Source organism: Metopolophium dirhodum, chromosome 3, assembly GCF_019925205.1.
Source record: "Metopolophium dirhodum isolate CAU chromosome 3, ASM1992520v1, whole genome shotgun sequence".
NCBI lineage: Eukaryota > Metazoa > Arthropoda > Insecta > Hemiptera > Aphididae > Metopolophium > Metopolophium dirhodum.
Genome location: NC_083562.1, coordinates 23,397,619 through 23,422,237, shown reverse-complemented (window position 1 = coordinate 23,422,237; position 24,619 = coordinate 23,397,619). Strand labels below are relative to the sequence as shown.

At 28.4% G+C, this 24,619-nt stretch overlaps 2 protein-coding genes and 1 long non-coding RNA gene across 6 annotated transcripts in view; 1 reads left to right on the top strand and 2 right to left on the bottom strand.

Moving 5' to 3' along the window:
* Positions 1-3,969, top strand: part of LOC132940174 (protein couch potato-like) — a 56,727-nt gene extending 52,758 nt beyond the window's left edge. For 3 of the 4 annotated variants that reach the window (XM_061007630.1, XM_061007629.1, XM_061007628.1), the window contains one exon: positions 1,128-3,969. In XM_061007630.1, the coding sequence (XP_060863613.1) occupies positions 1,128-1,214 (87 nt within the window). In that variant the 3' untranslated portion in view covers positions 1,215-3,969. Of the gene's footprint in view, positions 1-592; positions 705-1,127 lie in introns of all 4 variants that reach the window. The other variant, XR_009664066.1, reaches the window with a different exon arrangement.
* A 6,461-nt stretch (positions 3,970-10,430) lies between these two features.
* LOC132940213 (uncharacterized) lies at positions 10,431-12,058 on the bottom strand. Its single transcript, XR_009664070.1, has 3 exons — positions 11,922-12,058; positions 11,691-11,791; positions 10,431-10,643 (listed from the first exon to the last, which is right to left on the bottom strand). It is a non-coding gene; the product is annotated as an uncharacterized LOC132940213 (long non-coding RNA).
* A 5,375-nt stretch (positions 12,059-17,433) lies between these two features.
* LOC132941672 (ribose-5-phosphate isomerase) lies at positions 17,434-20,702 on the bottom strand. Its single transcript, XM_061009815.1, has 8 exons — positions 20,455-20,702; positions 19,907-20,171; positions 19,764-19,824; positions 19,582-19,697; positions 19,376-19,512; positions 19,168-19,309; positions 18,244-18,346; positions 17,434-18,171 (listed from the first exon to the last, which is right to left on the bottom strand). Exons 2-8 carry the CDS (start codon positions 20,087-20,089, stop codon positions 18,062-18,064), a joined length of 852 nt encoding a protein of 283 aa, XP_060865798.1. The 5' UTR covers positions 20,090-20,171; positions 20,455-20,702; the 3' UTR covers positions 17,434-18,061.
* Between the last annotated feature and the right edge of the window lie 3,917 nt (positions 20,703-24,619).

Below are 24,619 nucleotides of genomic sequence, written 5' to 3'. Positions count from 1 at the left end.
TAAATATATATGGAAAACCATATGCAATGAGTCATGACTATGATATTAAACCTATATGTACGCGCGACTTTGGTGTTAGTCTTTAAAACACATGCGAGACGTGTTATTTTGTGATCGCTTTGGATATGCACACGGCTGACGTGACGTTTATGATCGGCGCACGGCGAGCTCAACGCGAAATTTACAATCACAATATAAAAATATAATTGATAATGTATTTTGATGTAATTATCCTTCGTATTATCACTGTGATTTGCACTCAGATGAGGTAGACTTCTTCGGAACCGGTGTTATCTACTACCTATGTATATATACTACAATATATTATACCGTACAACACTTCGTATGGTATCTGTACTATGTACCTATAAAATATCAAATAGAGTTAAGTATTGTCGCATTGTGTGAGAAAATCGTAATTCACGTATTTACAGTAAACATTGACGTCATCACATGGTTTTACAGTATAATATATAAATAAATATAATATATGTTTATACACACTTACATAATATTTAGGATATATTATAAGATCCAAGTTGGCCCGAGAAAAATGACAGGATTTTTTTTATTGTTTTTTTTTCAAATATAGAACGAGTTACAGTCAGTCAAAGCAGACGTTTAATTATTGGCCGACAGCCTATAAATGAAGACATTGATAAACGTATTTCTCTATACCCATGTACATAAGAAAACATTATAAGGTGAGAAGGTGGAGGGCACAATTGTTAGGCACAATATAATAATATACCATTATATAAAGCGGCGAGGGGGGATTTTTTTCATGACACGTGGACGAGATTCTCGAAAGATAGACATATTTTAAAGTCTTTATTCGATTTACTTTTCTATTCTCATTAACAATGGGGTTACACGTGTGGGCAAGACAAGTTGGTACATAAATGCACGCAAACACAGAAATCGATAGACGCGAGCTTAAAAGAACTAACAAAATAAAATTCCGTATTCCTTTCCCCATCACTACTCGGTACTATTCACTCCATCGAACTATATATAGACTAAACAATATTATATTATATTTTATACTTATTTAGAGGACCCATCACAAAAACACTGAGAAATTAACAATGTCTTATTTATTTGTTTTTGTTTTTTGGTTTTTATAGGGAGTATGCTGGCCAAAAGAAATTGGACAACGTCAATTTCACGTATACTCACATGCAGTTGAACAACACCTGACAACTACAAGATAGACCACGAGTACCTGCCCAAGTCTAGATAACGCGCGACACGACAAAAACAACCTACCAAAGCCCTATAATTGAAAAAAATTAATTTAAGTCAATTTAAATTTGAAAAAAAATTATTATTGAATAATTATTACTAGCTTAAAGCTTCTTAAGCTGTTGTACAAAGCAGTAACAACTTCCTTGTTCGCCTGTAGTGTTTATAAAACATATTCATCATATTTATATTATATAATATATAGTGTACCTACCTAATTCCTAACTTTATTCCCTAAGCTTTTAAACTAATACCTAAATAATCATCCTATGCTTGTTTAGTGGGTAGTGTAAGATCTTAAGACTCATCAAATCTGTGATTGTTTCTCATGTATTTTTTTTTTATCCTAAAAAAATTGCCTATTTTCGTATAGGCGTGGTTCAGATGTTAGCAATAATAATTACTAATGACATACAAAAAAAAAGTAAATAAATAAATAAAAATGTAAGCGCGCTCATATACATTCACTAAATACATATCAAATGCTTTGAAAGGGAATTAACGTTAAACATTGTAAATAATTTTATAAAAGACTAAGTCTGTTGGGATGGTCAGACGTTAACGGACTGCGTGAGGTCGATCAAAGCGGATCGCGCGGTCCGTATGGCCTCAGCTGGCCCGCGGCGACGTCCAAACCGAAAACGGTTTAGTCAAAAAAAAAATATATATATATATAAAACAAATTATTATATATAATTATTATTATTATTATTATAATACAAAATGATTGAATTCTGCAAACTATTTTTTATACAATTTAGTCTTTTATTTCTTGCCATTATATACGAGTAGATTTTGTTTCAAACAAATTTACAGGGTGCAGCTTGTTTAGCAGCTCATGGAAGTTTTTTTAGTTAGGTACGAAGATTATTTTCGTTGTTGCGTATTCTCGTCTTTATTTCGAAAAAAAAATTAGGATATTTCTGGGAACACGTAAGCAAATTATTATATTAACAATAATCGCGTACATAATAATATTTGATAATTAATTTAAAATGACAATCTTTTTTTTAAGTTTTTAATTTTTTAAGAGACAATAATTTTTCAATGTTTTTGTTCTCGAAAAAATTTTTTTTTATGTAATATTAATAATATACAACTGAAAAAGACCAAAGATTACGTTCTATTATAGTTTATTGTCATTTTATTTTAGACAACTACCAATGAATAATATTGAAAAAAAAAATATTCTTTTTTCCTGCGTTTCAGTGTACATAATAATATGGAATAATATGTATGTTTTCAGTGTATTATATTGAAATTATGATGATTATTATTATTATTATTATTATTATTATTATTATAATTTTTAAGCAGTTAGACGTATAATTAATGAATTAAATAATTATAGTTATTAATTTATATATATATAAAAAAATAATAATAATAATAATACCATTTGAAATACTTAAAATTATAAGTATTTTGTTTTACTTTTTTATTTTAAGTCTGTGATCGCTTGCCGTGGTAATTATTTCAGATCTGTTAAACGTAAGACGAACAGTGTTCACAGGCTAGCAAAAGACGTTGATGTATTATTATTTTTGTTGTAAAAGAAAATTTACTGATACATTCCAATGAGGACTATTATTGAATAAATAACGCATTCCAAAAACAAACGATTAATTATTATTTGAAGAGTAATGTAATTTATTTTACTATTTATTATGTTTTACCGACGTCTTTTGCGAAAAAAAATTATAATATCCGTCCAAATTATAAAATTCTTTTTTTTTCTAATTATTTCGTTATTAATAATATTAATTATTATTATTAGGTATCATCATTATTATTATTAATTATTAGAATTTAATTACTATCATTACGATCATTGCGGATTTCGTAGATTTAATCGAAGATAAAAATTACATTTTAAGCTCAAACAGATTTTCTTTTGTTTAAATTTTTTTTAATTTGATAAAATAAAATAGCCTTTCTTAATTGCAACACATACATATCATTATATACATTTTAACGCTGTATAGCCTGTGTATTTTTTTTAATGTGATCAACAGTAGCCTTATAATCTTATTTATATTATATATTAACCGTTATAGTGGATATATAAATGTTAAATGAAAGAAAATGATAAACAAATTAATAATTAATGTACTTGAAGTAAACATACGTTTGCAGTATGTGAATAATTTTTTTGTGATTTTGGTCACCTTATCCAGGTGAATACGATACCAAAATGTATAATCGAAACATATCAATAACTGTGCCCCCCATAAAAAATTGATTAAATTATAATATATTAAATTAAATGTTGTTAAATAAATAACGAGATAATAATAAATTACGATTATGTTTGTATTAATTGTAACGAGAAAAAGAAAAGAATTCATAAGGAAAAATAAATTGTACATTTTTATCGATTTTTCATAAGTTTGTTTAGATACTTGTGTAGTGAAATTTAGTTGTTACTGTGCGTAATTTTGAATAATATAAACGTTTGTTAAACGGAATTTTTATTGTTACTTTTACCGAACATTGTAATATGTTTTAGCTTGCGTTAGTTATGGTGTTTATATAAAAATAGGTATTTAATTACATTGTAGTGGTATTATTAAAACAATTATTATTATTATTATTATTATTATTATTATTATATAGACGATATTATTTAAACATGTGAAAAAAACCTAAAAAATAGGAATTGTATTTACAATACGATGCATACGAAAAAAAAATAAAAAATAAAAGTAGTGAATTGATTGGGAACTGTGTTTTAAGTTATTTTATCGATGCGACGATGCATATTCACAATCGTGAATCGTGATATTATATTACAATGTACAATCATTATTTATTATAATATATTATAATGGGGACGAGGTGGCCGAGCGGTCTAACGCGACAGATTCGGCACAGCCGGTCCGAGTTCGATCCTCGACCACCGGGCGGCATTTTTCTCCGTGCAAGTCACGGTATCCGGAGAACAAGTGCCGCCATCCCCCCACCCGGGGCATGGCAGAAACCTACGGGTGCCCCATTAGAAATTCTGCCAAAACAAAACACAACACACACGTGTACCAACCTACCCAATTTAAAAAACTTACAGTGCCCTCCCCTACACCCAATGGCCTATGTTGCCGCGGGTTACCCAATAAAAAAAAAAAAAAATATATTATTTTATTTGTTAAAATATCATCAATACGATTTCCCACCAAAAAAACCGTGTAAAATTGTGGTTAGGTAACACTACAGTTAAATAGTTAATAAACGGCATTGCACCAATGCTGATCAAAATAGTTAAGACTTAGGGTACGTACTTAGAACTAGAGACCATTTTACGTTTATCGTGCGATTTATGTACCTATACAGTAAAATCATTATTACTGTATATAGTATTATTCACTTTCAACATTTTAACATCACAATCACAAATCAAATAATATAAAATACCTACCTACATTAAAAAAATTATATAGGTACGTTACAAATTACAACTATATGTAAAGTATGTTATTTAAAAGATAAATAATTGTAATGGTAATATTTATGGAAAAAAGAACAGACATCCACATATCTACAGGATACAGATATAGTTATAGGTATAGATAAAATAGATGATACCTGTTTAATTGAAAACAGTAGTTTGTATAAACCAGTACGGCAATACAACAATACTCCATAGCGCAGGTATAGGTATTAATATTATATCATCAAATTAAAATATTAATTGTAATAGGTAAATGTAACTATTTGGGATATGTTCGAGAATCATACGGTTATACTTTTGATTATATTTAGAGTGCAGCAGGCATCTCACGCCATTATACGCGTGGTTTTAAAATGATTAAAATGTATAGATCAATTACTACATTATGGAATTTCAAAATTAAAAAAAAAAGTATAATGGTTCTTTATTTTTAACGGCACATTTTCCCGTTAATCCTTCAAATAGTTTGAAAGAAATTATATATGAGTTAGAAGTAACGAATAATGATAACTAAAATTATTGAAGAAAAATGTATGAAACAACACATATTAATAGAAGATATGTATTATGTTTGTAATGTCACATTTAAATTAAAAAAAGATGGGCAAGTGAATGTCGCTCTTTTGTACAGTAGGTTACAAGTGGGTCAAAGTAAGAGATTGTGTTAAATTTTAATTCAATGATAATAATTATAATATGACTGTATAAGAAAAACGATTCTGAGTGAAGACGCGGTCAGTCTGCCTATGATATTACTAAGTTTGATGATATATTATTATATTGTGAATAAAGTGATTTAAATATATAACCACCCCAACTATCATCCAATCAAATTCCAGGTAATCCACCCAGGCGCCTGAAAAGGAACTGGTGTAGGGACCTACTCTCTCCTTAAATCGCTTCCCACGGGGTGTCGCCAATGGGCAATTTCCCCCTCCTGTAAATCAATTTCCATCACATTTACTTATTGGATAACCTGTAAATACAGATTGTGAATATTATGTTTTGTTCAATAAATAAAATAAAATCTTTTACATTTTCGATTTTCGAAATATATAACCTATTTATGTGGAAACTTCTATACAATTTTCAATCCTTAGATATAAAAGTTAAACATTTAACATTTTATACATTTTTAAGTACAAAATAATTATTAAATTTTAAATTTAATAAATGAAAATATAAACATTCAGTGAAATGTTCATGTATTTACAGTTATTCGTTTTTGAGTTACAACAAATAAACAAAATCGCTACATGAGAAATCAAGTGAATATCTTGTAAAAATATGAACTTCAATTTGACTTGCTTGATATTTTACTAACAATATACTAGGAGCCTTATATTAAAATTTCAAGCCTTTTTACCCAACAAATAAAATTTTATTGATACTAAAAGAAAAAAAAACTAAAAAATTGAAATTTGAAACTGTTCGAAAATAGCTCAAAACGAGTCACACCTTCAACCAAAATCGATTTTGTGTAAAAATTCCCGTTTTTCCTTAATTTTGCTTTTATTTTTCATGGCGCTTTTGAAAACTACTGAAAACTAGATTCACTTTCCTATCAAAAAAGATACTGTTGAAGAAAATCCAAGCATTTTTACTGTCTCAAAAGGTGAAGACATGAAAAAAAAAAAATTAAAAACACATCATTGTAAAATTAATGCATTCATCGCTCTGTTAAGAATCTAAAAAATTTAACTCTAGAATATTTAACACATTTGAATCGCTTTAAATAAACATAATAAATTATTTAATAATTAAAAAAAACTCTTTTCTTAAAAATGACTAGTCTATTTATAAATAGTTTGTTTTTATGGAAATTTTAAAATACAGAAAAACGTTTATCCTGAAAATCAGTATTTTGGCAATAGTAGATTTTGGATTTCTACCCCTCTTTATTATTAGTGCATAAGTATGGTGTGTTGACACAAAGAAACATGTTAACTGTTAAACCTATAAAAAGTATGTCCAGTAAAGAGCAAACATATAAACCAAGTATTTGAAAATTAAATCTTCAATGTTTGTTCGCGTTGTTCTTATTAAAGTATAAAGTATTATAATGGAACACCCCCCCTCCCCAAACAGATTTTTTATTTTTATTTTTTAATGATAATAATATTTAGAGTTGATACATTATTAAATTATTGTGATTCACTTTTGTGACCATTGTAGAAAATCCAGACTCAAAAATGTCATTGCCCAGAATACAGCTCTTTACCAAGTCTTCCCATCTTAATCTAGGACATCCAAGAGGTCTTTTTCCTAACGGATTCTTTGACATGACTATATTATGTAAAAGTATGTTTTAACTACGCCAGGCATGCCCAGCCCACCATTATCATATAATTAAATAGTACTATAGTAGGTCCATATTAATATAATTTCTTCGTGGGTTAGGTTAGCTTAAACTCTTAGACCTTCATTGATTTTATCGCCAGGTAATAAGGGTAGCACTGTAATGCGTCTATAATAGTTAATTTAGTTATAGTCTATAGATCTAACTGAAACAACGAAAACTTCAAAGCTAACTTGGTATATGTTATAACAGTTATTTGGATTGAGAATATTATGGAATGTAGTGAATCGATAGGGAATTGCATGCAGATTCCATTAAATAGTTCAGTTTAACAAATATTAAAGTATGTAGTTTACCAGTTTGATCCCATAGATAATTATATATACAATATGTATAATATTATCTATCAAATATTCAAATATTGTAAATACTAATGTAGTAATGTGTATTATGTAAATACTTAATACACAATTCAAAATATAATTCTCACAAAGTAAGATTTTTTTTTAAAGTATCTAAATATTTTTACTCAAATACTTAACAACACTGTGCACATATTCTTACAAATTTACATAATTTAAAAGTAAGTATATATACACTTAACACCCTGGTACCCTACACAAATGTCATTATATGTATAGGAGTATACCAAGAACATACAAACTGCACACTGTTTACAACTATGCATTTAAATATTACAAACAAATTTAGTTTATACACAAATATATGTACAAAGTACTACAAACACATATTTACAAATATACATTAAACATCTGAATGGCTAATTCATTGGGCAGAGTTTATTAAAAGTTCTTCTTCGCCTTTAGACAAAGATTATTATATTAGAGTAGGTATGCTATTTTTTTTCTAGGAATATAACCAATGTAATACATTTACCAGGATGTGGACCAATTTCTCGGGCATATAACCATCTGCTCTATGGCCAGCTCTCCTTAGGAAGGTTATTAATCTATCCTATCAGGATTTAAATCTTGAGTGAGTTCCTCAAGAAACATTCTAACAGCTGCTGTATTCTGTACCCGTGCGCTGGTTGGTACACTGTTACAAATCTGTTATAAATATTAAATAATATATGAAAAACATAGGTATATATTTTATTTTAGATAACGGATTGATATATTAAGTTATTAGTATATCTTACTTTTAGATTCTGCATCGTCTGCCTAAATTAAATTCTCCAAGAAAAGTAACTGAGCTGTAAATTAGTGGATATGTATTACTTATTAATTTCTTCTTTCTTACAATAGAAAATACTTAGTCCTATAAATTAAACCCAAATTATGGCTATGGTTCTACAAGCACATAAGTTAAAAAGAAACAAATATGACAAAATTACATGAGATACAAATTAAAGTAGTTTGAATCACATTTGGGATGTGGCTTCATAAGTCTCAATATTGAAGCATAGCGAGCTTCAATATAATTATTGGTCCTTATGTATTGGTTGTATACAGTTATTGGACGGTCTGATTGTGTCAAACAAATATGCCTAAACATAGTTCAATAAGAGATCTGCAAGTTGTGCTGCTATTCCTAGATATTAATTTACATATTCATCTATTGAATTAAATCCATATACCATTGATGGGATGATTTCGCCTTGACATATTGCTGACAAGTATGGCAAAGCAAGGATTTTCAGCAAAATAAAAACTATGTATAATTCCCATGTAGTCAATTACTAATTATTTAAATTATTCAGTTATTAGTTCAGATAATTTATGATTGTTAAACAATTACCATTCTAAGCTATGGGATAAGTTTTCATTGAATACTCAACCCTTTCTTGCATTGCATATGGGTTGACAGCCTATGACAGCCTTAATAAGTTGAAAATAGTTTAATTAATATACAATTTTAATTTTAATAAGCTTAATACATATACTGTTATATAAATTATATTATGTACATAGCAAGAGTGAAAATAGTATCCTTGATGTTGACTTTCTGGAAATACAAATTCTGATCGCATTAATGAGACCGAATTCAAAATCAGTAATTAATACTATATTGTTCTACAATAAGGGCACCACCTTTCTTTTGTACAACAACAATACCACATATATTTCTTCAGTCTTTCCAGTCAAGATTGCATGCACCAGTGGAAGTCTATTACAAAATATTACAGAATAGTAAAATAGGTAAATTCGTTAATTAAAGCAATTAACTAAAATTTACAATATCTTTATATATCACATGGAAAGTAAATTTTTACAGCTTGTGTTCGATCGTGCAGATATGAGGCAATCCATTTCCAAAACGATCCAGACTTTACTAAACATAAATAATTTATAAGAATTATATTATTTTATAAATTATATATTAGAAATAAAATAAATATTGTATATTATGTTAAAAATAGTTATTTTATAAAAATTGTTTTATACCCTAAAAATACTATATAACTACATATACAATATAAACATGTATATAAAATGTATAGCACGATTGTGTTTTTCGGTATTTTTAACAGTATACTCAAAATAAATGCGATCAAGATGTAATTCCAACTGACCAATTAGTTAGAAAAAATAATTAAGTAGCTACAGATCTAGCAAAGTTGGCTTTAAATTATGATATTATAATACATGACATATTACATAGGTACATGGTTTATCTATATTGTGTATTTATTTTCTGTTATTTAATAAAATCAATTTGGTTGGTTTTTAGTAATTTTTTTATGATATTGTCACCCTCCTAGGTTCTGATTGATAGGCACCCTTGGACTATACCAAAACTCAGTAGTCAACTATAGATATGTAGATATCTAGGAAAAGGTACTTTGCTGGGTACAACTCCCTACAAGGCACGTAGCTAAGGGGTGGTCCATTGGCACAACTAGGGGGACTTAGCCCCCTTGACTAAGATTTAGCCCCTCCCCACGAATATCCCTTATTGATTTAGATATAAGCCCCCAATGGGTTATCTTAAATAAATAGTTTTGTTAGCCCCCCCCCCAGAATTTTAACCCTAGTTGCGCCTATGAGGTGGCCTGGTCAAACAAAATATTTACTGGCCACCCCATTGTATTGTAAAAATATCAAAGGTTCAAATAATGTAGTAAAAACAGTTAAACCATATTCAAAAATGTCTATTAGATATTTGTTATTATTACATAATTATCTCTAACGCTGTGTTCCACGACAATTACAAATATGAGCATAACAGCATGTAATTTATCGTGAAGATTCAATTTTTGAATGTTGGCCACTCAAGAAAAATGTTGGTGGTATTAATTAGGCCACCCTAATTGTGTAATCCTAGTCATGTGCCTGCCCCCTACTGTCGTCTATTGTAATTGTTTATTTAAATTTAAAGCACTTATTAAATAGTTAATAACTGATTAGCGGCAATCAATAAAAATTGATTATAAATAGTTTAATTATATGCAATTTATAAATAATTACTCACCATATGACGTATCACCAGACCTTGGAAGGTGGTGCTAGTGAAACGGGGTCACCCGCCTCAGTAAGAATGGTTTGAATTATGTTTAATGTTTGGGCTGATGGATGGAAGTATATAATAACTGTTACACCTCTAGCCATGAGCCCTCTCATTGTACACAGGGTACGGTATTTCTTTTTGTTTCAATATTTTAAAAACAACAGTCCCTTAATGATATATTAACTACAATCAAAAATAATAATATGTAAATATACCATACAATTTAATGAAAACCAAACACTCATTAAGAGTATGTCAGCCACAGATCTCTACATTACGTGTAGACCTTTAGATATAACTGTGATGTTAGTGCAGCATTTATTTTGTCTCATTGATCCACACGCAACAATGCAACATAGCTAATTTATGTTTATTTGAACCAGCCATGTGCTGTTATGCCAGGTCCACACAAAACAAGAAAACTAAACAAAATATAAACTCAACTTTTCCCAACATAAACGGGACAATCTAAATTGTTTTTTAACAGAAAACAAAAACAAAAATCAGATTCTGTGTGGATCCGGCATTACTTTTAATATTAGAGTGAATTAATTTTATTATTAATTCTATTAAGCTTCATGTTTAACGACGTTTACCTAATGCAATTGCTTAGCCCTAGATATTTATTTTATTTTTTTAAAAATTAAAATTTTCGTGGACGAATGTATAATTAACTATTATAATATTTTGTCTATGCTAAATTATTGATGACTTTCTATAACAAAATTTCTAAATTAGCATAAAGGTTTAAATTATATATTATGTAGTAAGAGGTAGTGGGTGGGTCATTTTTCAAATACTTTGCCTAAGTTTGAAATATGCTTGCCACGCCACTGATTACCTGTAAGGATGTATCTCTATTCTCTATGTTGCCTTTTTTACAATATTTTAAATTGTAATAATTTACACACTCATAACTATTAATATCCATAACAATTAAAATATCATAAAATAGCCAAAGTAGGGATACAAGTCGTAGAAAAGTAAATCATACAAGTAATGTTCTTAACTTTAAGTTTGATAATTCTGTGAATTTTGTGAATTCACTCTATGTTATTAATATTAAAAGTAATAACACAGGGTTGGTCTGCTAAACGTTAATTTGCTATGTTGTGGGTGGATCAGACTGTCAGAGAGAAAACAAATAGTGCACTGACATCTTCTTAATGAATAATGAATTTATTAAACTCAGAATGGTTCTAAATATTTTCTAAATTAATGAATACTTACATTTGCCACACTTAATGGTTTTTCAATCCACCACACCACGAGCTTTAATAATCCTAATGCAGTCTTTAGTGACCCGTTGAAACTTGAAATCACAGTACAAACTACAAATGTACAATCGGTGATAAATTATATAATATATAATTAAATAATTTGTCATGGTACAATCGTGGAATATATTAAACAAATAACCTGTGGTACAATATTGAATCGAAACTCGATTAGGTAACTTACAGATTCTGTAAACCAAACAAGATGTTAGATACTTGTTTACCCGTATTCAGAAAACGTTTACTTCTGCATATGCGGGGTAAGCTACGCGGGGTCGGCTTGTTTACATAGATATTATAAGACCTACAACCAGTGTCAAACTATAAAAAAAAAACTGTTATTAAATTATTATTTCTAAAAATCAAATTAATTAAACACATGCTTGTTTCTTGAACGTCATCTTCATTAGGAAACACGTCTACGAATTCCTCTTCAATAGAACCTACAAATATGGTAATACCACAGATTAAATAATATTAAAATATGAAAAATACCTAGGTATGCCGTTTTAATTTTTAGTTATTTAATATTCACTTAGCAATTTACCTTCAGTTTCAAATGTTTCAATCATATTATTAGTAGTATCTGCTGTAACATAATCGTTCATATTAAATGAAACTTCGAAGTCCTCCATATTAAATAATAAATGCACTATGTCAGCAGCTTGTCTGGTTTGTCACTTTAATAGTTTGATATTAAATTAATAATTTATTAATAAAAAAATAATTATTAACCATATTATTAACAATAAGATATATTTAGAATTTTAAATTTAAACAACCATGATAACGAATAATGTTAACGTGATAACAAATTAAATAAGGGGAAATATCATGTTTATGGTGGGGACGAATCATGATCGGTATTTATCGACCACCTCGTTATCGTGGTCGAAAAAAAGTAAACCGGTGTGCCTCATTTTTAAATCGGTTTAGTACAGTGAATTTCTTAAAACCACACCGGTTTACTTTTTAAGGGGAAATCTACACCGGTTTGCGCTGGCGAATTTCTTGACTGTCATTTTAAACGGATTCTAGTCTCTAATGTAGTTTTTTTTTATATAATGGCGTTTATTGAGGATTTACAATCTGTACATTATATACAATAAGTAAATATGATAAGGTATAATAAATAATATAAAACAATGGATTTGAGTAACTTGTAGGGAGGCTCGCAGTCGAGTTACCCTTTTACAATGAAATTAAATTTTTATGAGTAATATAAATGTATTTTATTGGTTAAGATCTCTGCACCAGTTACGTTTGAGACGTCTTGTGGGGTTGTCATGAAGAGTTTTTGAGGCCAATTGAGAGATGAGGTGGTTGGGGTTCATATGGAGTTTCCCATGAAACCTTTTGTAGAAATTGGTGGCTGTATCATGGATGGTTTTGATTTGAAGGTCATCATGAAGTAATTTGTTTGTTACGTACCAGGGAGCTTTAGCAATGATTGATTGAAAAGCTTGAATCGTTTGAGAATTGGATTTTTTGGCTGGGCCCCAGAGTATGATGCCATATGAGGAGACATTTGTATATAATAATTTTGTTTTGGATATTGATGTTGGATCTTAGTAAGGGCCTGAGTAGGTGAAGTCTGCTGTTTAACTTTTTTCGTTTGTCCATGAGATGAGGACCCCAGGTAAGTCTTCTGTCCAGTGTGAGACCGAGATATTTAACTTGGGTACAGTGCGGAATAGTAGAGTTGTTTAAAGAGATCGGCGGGCAGTCTCGGGGTCTTAGAGAAAAGGTAATATGCGTTGATTTGGTTTCTTTGATTTTGATCCCCCATTTGTTGAACCAAGACATAAGGGTGTTTAGGTGGGCTTGGATTTGTTGACTGGCAACGGCAGGGTCTGCATTTGAGGCAAGTATGGCTGTGTCGTCTGCGTAAGTTCTGATGAGAGTGAACTGATTAACTGGGATATCCGCAGTGTAAAAAATATATAGAAATGGGGCAATATAGTTGCCTTGAGGCACGCCTGCTAAAACACTATGTTGGGTTGAAAGAATGTATAGTTAAAACAAATAGATGAAAAATAACTAAGTATATTATATTATAATTTGTTTATTAATAATTTACATAAACAATTTATTTATAAAAATAATAATCATAATAGGTATACACATTTTTAAAATATATTAATAGAATTATCACCTTGTTAAACAACAAAAGCCCATCAATCAGCATCACGGACTAAGATAATCTTAATCCGTGATCAGCATAAACCTTATGAGTGTACGACGCCCATTCACGGTTAATTGTTACCATGATATATCATGACAAAAATGACCCATTAAGAGGACGCCACACGGGCAAAAATACCGTACAAAAACATGCCAATTTTGTTCCAATAATACGGCTTACTGAATGGTTTTAGAGCAAAATACCTTAATTAAAAGTTGTAGAGGAGAGTTATATCGGGTGACGTATAAGACTCGATTTTTGATATTTTAATTTTTTATACCAATTATTCGCAAGTAAAAAAGTGAAAAAAAGTCAAAACGCAAAACGATTTTATCGATTTTGAGAAGGAAATATCGAAAATCGAGTCTTATACGTCACCCGATATAACTCTTCTCTACAACTTTTAATTAAGGTATTTTGCTCTAAAACCATTCTGTAAGCCGTATTATTGGAACAAAATTGGCATGTTTTACAGTAAAAAAAATTTAATTACGGCCGTCATGTGCTGCTTTTGTTTCTAGCGGCAGCGTTTGTCCCCTCCTAGCTCCGACATCCAGACTCGCCGGCCGCCGGCAGGTCAAAACCGGTCTGTTATCGGCGGTCCGCGCTTCGCACGTCGTTGCATTATTTTTATATATACCTATTACGTTCATATTATTATTTACGTGAAATAAAACATAGTATAATAAAATTATGCTCGATTTATTACGATGCCCGCGACCGTCCTTGCATTACCGTATTGCCGTGACATCCGCGGCTGTGAGTAAAAACTTATTTTTTAGTTCCAAAAACACGGCTGACTGACTGGGTTTAGATCAAAAAACCTCTTATAAAAGTTGAAGAGGAGAGTTGAATCTGTTAACGTATAGCACTAGATTTTTGATATTTTAGCTTATTATACCAATTATTCACAAATCAAAAAAGTGAAAACAAAAAACAAAAAATGCAAAACGATTTTATATATTTTGAAAATGAAATATCGAAAATCGAGTCCTCTAATTTTATATAAAATATTCATAACAAACTCTTCAAAAACATTTAAAACTAATTTCTATACAACATATAATATTTATTGTGTTAAAAATATAAGAATTTATAAAAACTAAAACTCATTATTTTATTATTATTTATTTATTACGGGCAGTGAGCCCAATATAATATACAAAAATATATAAATTCAACCTAAGTGGGTGTTTCAGTTACCCAACTTTACAAGTAGCAATTTTATAGATAATAGTAATAATAAAAAACACACGATATAGTATATAATGAGACATATATATTAAAATTTTTAGGTACATAATAGTAATAATACAATTTTTTTTTTAATATCTAATAAACAAGTGAGGGTGCTCATTGCCAAGGCAAATCATAAAATAATTAGTGTATTAGATATCTTTACAACACAACTATACAAATTAGTAATTACTTTAAAAGTAACAAATAAAATTGAATTTATAAAGGTGATGCATTTGAATCCGATTATACATTCGATTATTTGAACAATTTCATTAAAGTATGTTATAAAATAAAATATATTTATACAAGAACATTTATACAATATATAAGTGTAGAAAAAAGTAAGATAAACATATACCTACATACTAATTATTAACTTCCGAAAAAATAATATAAATGTTGTGAATGGTATTTGACAATTATATAATAATATATAATATCAGGTATACGTACTAAGAACCTTTACTAAATTAATTTTTAGAACTTGGAGGATTGTAACTTAAATTAATGTTTTCTATAGCTAATTTTTTTGCTTTCCTATTTAAATAAAATTTTGCTATAAAATATATTAAAAAAACTATTATTATGACAACTAAATATTTGTTTGTGTATATAAATTCATACGTTTTATCTACAATAAGCGAATTTATTAACATATCTTGTTGGTCTAATTGTTTATTTATTGTATTGAACGCATCTTTATTAAATTTAATATTTTTTATTTCATCGAAGTGGATAGGTTTGGGATAGGCCTGATTAGAAAAATTGAATACATTACAGCATGAATCATTTGTAAGAGATAAGTCTACTGGAATTGAGAAATATGTTTGATTTAATACTTGTTCAGTTTTTAGTACACCTTTCGAGGTGTAAGCAATACACCCAGACTTCAAGTATAACTTTCCAGAACTTTTAACTTTAATTTTTTGAGTGAAAGACTGTTTATTACAAATTATAGTAATTGTAATGGAAGCCGTATGTCTGGATTTAATTTGTTTCATATATTATTACTTATTCATGTATTAGTTACATACCATATTATTTATATTTTGTACATATATTTATAAATACTTCATATTTTTGTAAAATTGGCACCAAGCGTTGAAATTATAAAATAAAATAAAATATAATTACAGTCTTGTAAAAAATACTTTTGAAAAAGTATTAAGATACTAAAACTAGTATTCGAATAAAAAAGTATTAAAAATACTTTTAAAATACTATTATAAAAATGTATTTACAAATACTCACAAAGTATTTGAATACAAATGCAAGTATTTTTTTATAATATTATACTATATAATATAGGTATATTCTACTATATGTACCTATACACTACTACATCAGTAATTACTACTTACCATAGATTTTAACAATTACTATAACATGTCTGACTATTTAGAGATAAATACCTATTTCATCCTGCATTCACATATAATTCAACTAATATTGTTTCAATTTTAATGAAAAAAAAGGTGGGCAAGTGGGTGTTGCTCTGCTGTACAGTAAGTTACAAACTTACAAGTGGGTTACTGTAATGGATGGTGTTAAATTTGTATTCAATGATATAACATTGTATAAGAAAAACGATTCTGAGCAAAAACGGCCAGTCAGCTTATGATATTATAGTGAATTATGTAATTTATATGTAACCTATTCACGAGGAACCTTGCTTTAAATTTTCAATTCTTAGCTATAAAAGTTGAACATTTCATACATTTTTAACTACAAAATAATTATTAAATTTTGTCAAAATTCAAACTATAAATGCTTATAAAAAAAAAATTGTGCCTTGCTTTTTTAATATTTTTTAATTCTTTATTATCAATATATCAGGAGCCTTTTTAAACTTTCACGCTTTTTTATCCAAAAATAAAATTTTATTGATATTTATGGAAAAAAAAAATAAACAATTGAAAACTGACAATTTTCGTGAACAGCTCAAAAAGAGTCAAAATTGTATGGTGTTTAAAAAACGAAAAAATAATCATTCAGGAAAATGTTCATGTTTATACGGTTATTTGTTTTAGAGTTACACCAAAAACCAAAATCAATTTTGTCAAAAACTATTTTTGTGTAAAAATTACCGTTTTTCCTTATTTTAGTTCTGTTTTTCCCTGCGCTTTTGAAAACTATAGAGAATTACAAATTTTGACTTCCCAAATGCATGAACTAGTATCACTTTCCCATCGAATAAGATACTATTAAAGACAATCAAAGCAGTTTTACAGCCTAAACGGTAATGCCACACACAAAAAAAAAAACACATCACTGTAAAATCAATGGATTCATCGCTCAGCTCAGAATCTAAAATTTTAATTGAATGAGTTAACAAGTTAAAAAAATGTGGTTTGGTCACCATGATAAATTGCAGCCAACGCGTTGTGCCAAGCCACACTATATTATTAATAATAATATACTTTATTTATAATAATTAAAGAGTATATTAAAATTATTATATTAATACCGACCTGGCTACTTAAACTCTACATTCTTTATAAATTAAAAAAAACTATTTACTTTATATTATATTGTCGTTTAAAACAAAGGACTAAGTAGGTAATTATTAGAAGGTATGGCTATAATTTACTCAATTGTTTTAACTACCTATAGCTAAAGTCTATAATTTTTAATTGTGGGTAATAGAGCAGCTGGTTATCGTACTTATCAATAAGTTGATAAATTATATTTTTAAATTTGGGTATTACTAATTTTAATAAGTTAACATAAAATATTTTATAAAAACAGTATTAATTGTAGATCTAAAAATTCTAAAACGCTATTTGATTTAAGCAACACAAAATTAAAAGTTAATAAAAAGTCATAATACTCAGATTTTAAAGAGAATGTTATCCAATTCAAATAATATAATGACATGTAATACAGATATTAGATTTAACCTATAACTCTAACGTCTGTTCAGTCTTCTTCAGTAGTCGTACATTGCCTTGTGCGTCGCCGACCAAGCATTCATCAGACATATCAATGAATAATCCAGTCTCAACCACTCCTTAAAATACATATATATATATTTATATATATAATAATGTAATGGCTCGTGTATATAATTAATACAACATACCTGGGATTAGTTTTAAGTAATTGTGGACGGATGACCAACAATATTTTGTTTCAGGAAAAACCCAATCCAATAAGAAGTTACCATTGTCTGTAACCAAAGGTCCCTGAAAAAAAAAAAATTAAAACCTATTATATATTATAACAGCTGTTCTCAACTTGTGCACCCCAAGCTCATTTCAGGAGCACCACGATACATCCGAGAATGAAAAAAATTATTTCCAATTTATTGTAGTTAAAAAGACAAATAATTGTTTTACGTAAGTATAAAATTATTTAGCACACTCTGTTTATCTAATGTACCGTTTTTAATCTGTATCCATTAATAGATAAATGACACACACCGCATAAATTCAGATAACATTATACACACACGACTTCCTCAAAATTCACATTTAGCAGCAATTCTTACATTGAATTTTAGCTTAATTTAAAAAAAACAAGTTTTGAAGATTTGAGTCAAAAAGCAATAACAATACTCCTACCTTTAGCTACTTCACTTATTTATGTGAGACAGGATTTTCAGGCTATACGGCTACTCAAACCAAATACCGAAACTGTCTTAATGTAGAACCTGACCTCCGTATCCAGTTGTCAACATTTGAACCAGATATTGCCAAACTTTCAAAAAATAAGCAGCCACAAAAATCTCATTAGTTTTTCACATTCATTTTTAACTTTGAAAGCAGTTTTTCTATTTGGTAATATTTATTCTCTTTATTTTCAACTGTAGTTTGTTTATAATATGTTCAATACAATTATTTAAATTAGTTAATGATGAGAACTAGTGTTCATTTTTATCATGTTCTTTGTGGTATTCACATGAGGGCACCAACGATAAATATGGACCAACTAAAGGGCACTGCCGGCTAAAAATTTGGGAATCGCTGTATTATAATATTGATTGTATTTATTATTATTAACTTACTGCTTTATCAGCAGACATCCTCAAAATGGCTTCACCTCCATATTTTCCTTCAATTTTTTGCTGAGTTGGTTTATATGACATAGGTATAACCTCAATAGGTATACCTTTCTTCCATTTTTGACCCAAATGGTTCACCTCTTTACTTAACATCAATTGCAAACATATATAAAAAATAAAACAACATTTTTATTAAAATAAATATGCTTACGCTCCATCGGCAACAATTATCAATTTTTCAGAACACGATGCTACAATTTTTTCTTGTGTCAAACATCCTCCTCCTCCTTTTATGCATGTCAAAGTTCCCTTTTCAATCTCATCTGCTCCATCAATTGTACAATCTATCTGATTGATCATACAAATTTAAACATTTTGATTGTGTTAGTACTTAGTAGTATCATGTTTTTTACTTACTTTAGGATGTGTGTCCAAGTTTCCCAATGTTAGTTTATAATCGATTATCAGCTGACGTGCCTGATAAGACGTTGGCACACAAACAACAGATAAATTCTCGTCTTTTGTTCTTTGTGCTAAAGATGAAAATATAGATAGTTACACTACAAGAATATATATTTCTCAAATATTATAAAGGTTACCCAATCGTTGAACACCGTACACAATAGTCGAGCCGCTACCAATGCCCAGTATCATGCCGTCCTGATGATATATCACAAACAACAGTAAAAGAATAGTAATAAGAATTGACACATATCAGGTGATCTAAATGATATAATATTACTTTAACATGCTTATCGATGGCTTGGTGTGCGGCACACATTTTAGATACGTCCACACCCGCCGTGGAACAATTTTTGCGTCCCACGGTAAAACTCACAGCACTCATTTTGAAATACTTTCCGAACGACAATCTGAACTTATTGACGACAGTTAATATTATTGACTTGGACTGCGCCAATTGCATCAATGACCGACGCAATGAAAATCCAGCAGATCGGTTTACAAGAGACGAGTTTTGGACAGGAAATTTTGAAAGTTTGAAACGTCTAAAACATTAATATTTTAAAAACTTGTTATTGTTGATAACTAATGATAAGAAATGATAACGGCAGGAGTAGATTGCGTCCATTTGTTTTTGATATACTACGCAGAAAATCTATGATGGTCCCATACTCCCATAGTCCCATTAAATTAAAATTTAATAATAATACTAATATAATATACCTAGGTATTAACGTATTATAATTTATACTTAAATATAATATAATAATAAACAGTATTTTAATTTATTATAAAGTATTCTCGGGACGATTAAAGTTTAAAACGCACTTGTTAGATGACTTGTGACGGCGACAACGGTTGAAATGGTTTTTTATGATTTTCAACAAAAGTGTTGTAAAGAATAAAAGTTGAAAACATAAATAATCAACGCTTCTTAAATATTTACTGAACTGTTTGTGAAACTCGAGCGTGTATAGTATTACTATAAAAATTGTTAAATCATTACAATAATAATATGTATGAACAAAATACCTATGTGGCCTTAAAAATAAATAATATTCAGATAACCGCAGGACAACATTCGGACAACTAATCGAAATAATTAATAATTATAAAATAATTGGTACCTATATCATATTTTTATGTGTAGCGGGGGAAATACTATAGGGATCTAAATTAAATGACGCGCGCTCTATACCTACTTATCTACAGTTTAAAATTAAAAGATAAAATTAAACGAGTGTAATGCAATATTATAGTTATTGTATGCTGTACTGTTATAATAGTATTCAATAATCAGATCATAATTTTTTTGTTGACAAATTGTTTCGAAGAAATTAAATTTATCGACATTTTTTAATCGATAACATTATGATTTTTATACATACTAATTGTATTATACTACAATGAGAAACAAATAATAGTTTTAAGCATAATATTACCTATATGATGTGCTTATGCCTTATGGCATGACATTGTCCTGTCACCTTGACCGATGGCTTATGCAGCATGCGTACAGGTTATAGATACCTATAATTACTCTGTGGATTTAAGAGCAAAAAATAAAACAACAATTAGTTTTTGATTCAAGGCAGAATGATAGTTGGTCAACTTTTCTTTTGATTTGGTCGTGTTGGTTTGAACGATTAAACGTAGGTAACTAGAGGCACCTTACCAATTAGCAATTATTAACGATAGCATTAAGATTATTTAATTTAAACCTAAAATTTAAACCTATTCGATCTGTACGCCGTATTTCTTTACAATTAATGTTCTTACCTAAATTTAAAAGTACCAACGTAAAACACTACCTATCTACATAAATACATAATACATTTTGTGACCAAACAAATTCAATAAAATTAATATTATTTATATCGGACGTTGTTTAGGTATTATGTAATGCATAATATAGGACATTAGGACGTTAGGACATAGGTATACTTGTATAGTGATAGATGTCCCTCACGAGCTCGGTTTTTCACGTCTGGTGTAGTTCACCAGTGGTGTGAAATATAATATATAATATAATATAATATAATATAATATAATATATATATATATTATAGTCTCTACTATTTATACATTATATATTTATATCTATATTACATTAGTGTATGCTATACATTTTAAGTTTATGAGAATATCAGCGCACCATTTATTTTCTCTCTGAGACCCACAATCAACATAGCAAATTTATGTTTTAGCAGAACCAACCCTGTGTTGTTGCTTTTAATATTATTACAGTGAATTCAACTATTATCAAACTTTAAGTAAAAACATTACCTGTGTCCGCTACTCGCTACACATTTTTTTTGTAATTTAATTTGTATGTAAGTTATTATGAGAGTGTAACTTATTACAATTTAAAAATTCTTATGAATAACATTAAATCTTAAATATCATAAAAAAAACCAACGTAGTATACCGACTTAAAATTTGATAATAGATGAATTCACTCTAATATTAAAAGTAACAAGACAGGGTGGGTTCTGCAGTTCTGCTAAATGTAAATTTGCTCGTGGGTCGGATAGAGAAAACAAATTGTGTACATACTGACATCCTCTTAACGAAATTGATGGTAGTGAAATTGGGTAAACACGGATGACTTTATGATAAATTAAGGTATTTTTAAGAAGGCTTACAGTACGTAAGAGTAGAAGCGTAACCTGGGAGGTTATTATTTCATGAAAGGGGAAATATAAAAAATAATTTTTACCTATTGTATATAAAAGCATAGTGTAAAAGGATGTAAAACCCTTATAGTTTATTTCAACCCGTCAAATAATTTACTAACAATAAATATTTACATATCAACACTATAAATAGTGGTCCTTGAAGTTTTGAAGAAAGAAGAATTGTAAAATTAGTGAAAATATATCAAGCCGGTACTATCCGTATTAATTATATCGTGTATAACTTTTAGTGTATCCATATTCCATATGCATTTCGCAAAGTTGAGAATTAGCTTGTTTAAAAGTTAATTTTATCAAGATTTTAAACTTTGCTAGTTAGTGAATTATCTAAATAACTTAGCTAGATTAATTTACATTGTTATTATTTAGATTTTTTCAGTTAATTTGAAAAATAATATGTATATAAATCTATATAACACTTCATAATTACACATAAGTGTATCAATACTTTTGATCAATATTTTAATATTACTAACTAGTATAATTACATAGAACGATAGAACGCAATCAGAAAAATATTATTCCAGCATAATTCTTCTAAAAAAAATGTATTGTGATTTACTATAAATTAGAGCTTAAAATGACCGCCCCTCCCCCCACCACAACTCAAAACTATATCTAAACTTCAAAATATTCCAAAGAAAATTTAATTTTCCGTTAGTAAACAATATTATAAATAGGTATACATAATATACCTATTAAAATTAATAGTCATTATATTATAAGTATATTTTTATTATTATGAAATAATCTATAATAATGTATAACAATATACTACCGGAATTTAACCTATATAATTTTGTTTTAAACTCGGAGTTTATTTTGAATTATATTGCAATAATTTTACTGGCACATTATAAACTATAGCCTTTAGATATTATAGTCATATTATTTAAAATTAACAGATGATACATTACAACTATTACAAAAGTGTTGTACCTACTACACACGAACTACTATATATTTTTTTAATCATTATAGTGGTGATTAATTTTTATTTAATTTTTGTTTAATTATTTAGTATAGGACTTAATTATTCTATGACTAACCGATAGCTAGTTGAAAACAAATTAATAAAAATTGTTTACCATCCAAAACTTTGTATAAAGTGATTATGTTAACAGCGATTAGTGATACTAATTAATAATAGTATTAATAATATTTCAGATTATTACATAAGGTGAATAATTTGAACAAGTCGAGAGAATAGTCCAAGATACAATAGTATTTACATAGAAATCAGAATTCGAACTTTAATTGCTTATAAAAAAAAAATATTGTGACAATGTATTTTAATATTTTTTCAATTGCCATTGTTACAATATATTAAGAGCTTTGTATTAAATTTTCAAGACTTTTGACCCAACGAATAAATTTTTATTGACATTTATAGAAAAAAAACTAAGAAAACTGGAAACTGAAAATGTAAACAGCTCACAAGTCAAAATATTTTGAAAATGTTATAGTGTGTAGAATCCTAACATAAACATTTAGTCAACATTTCGTGTATCTACAGTAATTTGTTTTTGAGTTACACCAAAAACACAAATCGATTTTGTCGAAAGTCCGATTTTGAGTAAAATAACCCGTTTTTCCTAAATATTTCTTTTGTTTTTCCCAGCGGTTTTATTTTTGACCCCCCCCCCCCTTCCCAAAGTACCAACTAAATTCACTAAATTCCTATCAAAAAAGCTGCTGTTGAAGAAAATCTAAGCATTTTTACAGTCCTAAAAGACGATGACACACACAAACAAAAAAACTAATTAAAAAAATAAAAACACACATCATTGTAAAACCAGTATCGCTCCGCTCAGAATCTAAAATAAAAATAATCTATAATATATTACCTATTATAATAATATAATCGTAAAAAAAATATCTACTTCACTATATTAATATGGGTTATAACACTTATAACTAATATATTATTATTATTAACTAATAATATATTAATATACCAAATTACCAACGTATATGTATAACATGTTGCCTATACAGGGCGACTTCAAATTATCATTCATCAGAATTTTTAAAATTAGTTATAGTTTCTCAGCTAAACAATAGAATAATTGTCAATTGAAATGACAATGATACATTTGTGTATACATTTATAATTAGTTTTACGAATAAAAGGAGTTCTTTAAAAAATTGTGTACTTACATGCATAACCCAAGAATTTCAACCAGTTGGAGTTTTTATTTTTTGGTTAAGAGGTGCTGGTTTTTAAATTTTCCGCAATCCTATACAATTTTAAAGTTATATTTTAAAGTTTTTACCTTAATTGAACGGGTCTGTGC

Bases quoted from the DNA above. Each gene is read 5' to 3' on its own strand.
- LOC132941672 (XM_061009815.1), bottom strand. From the start codon at position 20,089: ATGCAATTGGCGCAGTCCAAGTCAATAATATTAACTGTCGTCAATAAG. The intron at 18,347-19,167 runs GTAAGTTAATAA...TTTTTTTTTCAG, and splicing joins GGATGTCTGCTGATAAAGCA to GGACCTTTGGTTACAGACAA. The intron at 18,172-18,243 runs GTATGTTGTATT...ATGTATTTTAAG, and splicing joins TTACTTAAAACTAATCCCAG to GAGTGGTTGAGACTGGATTA.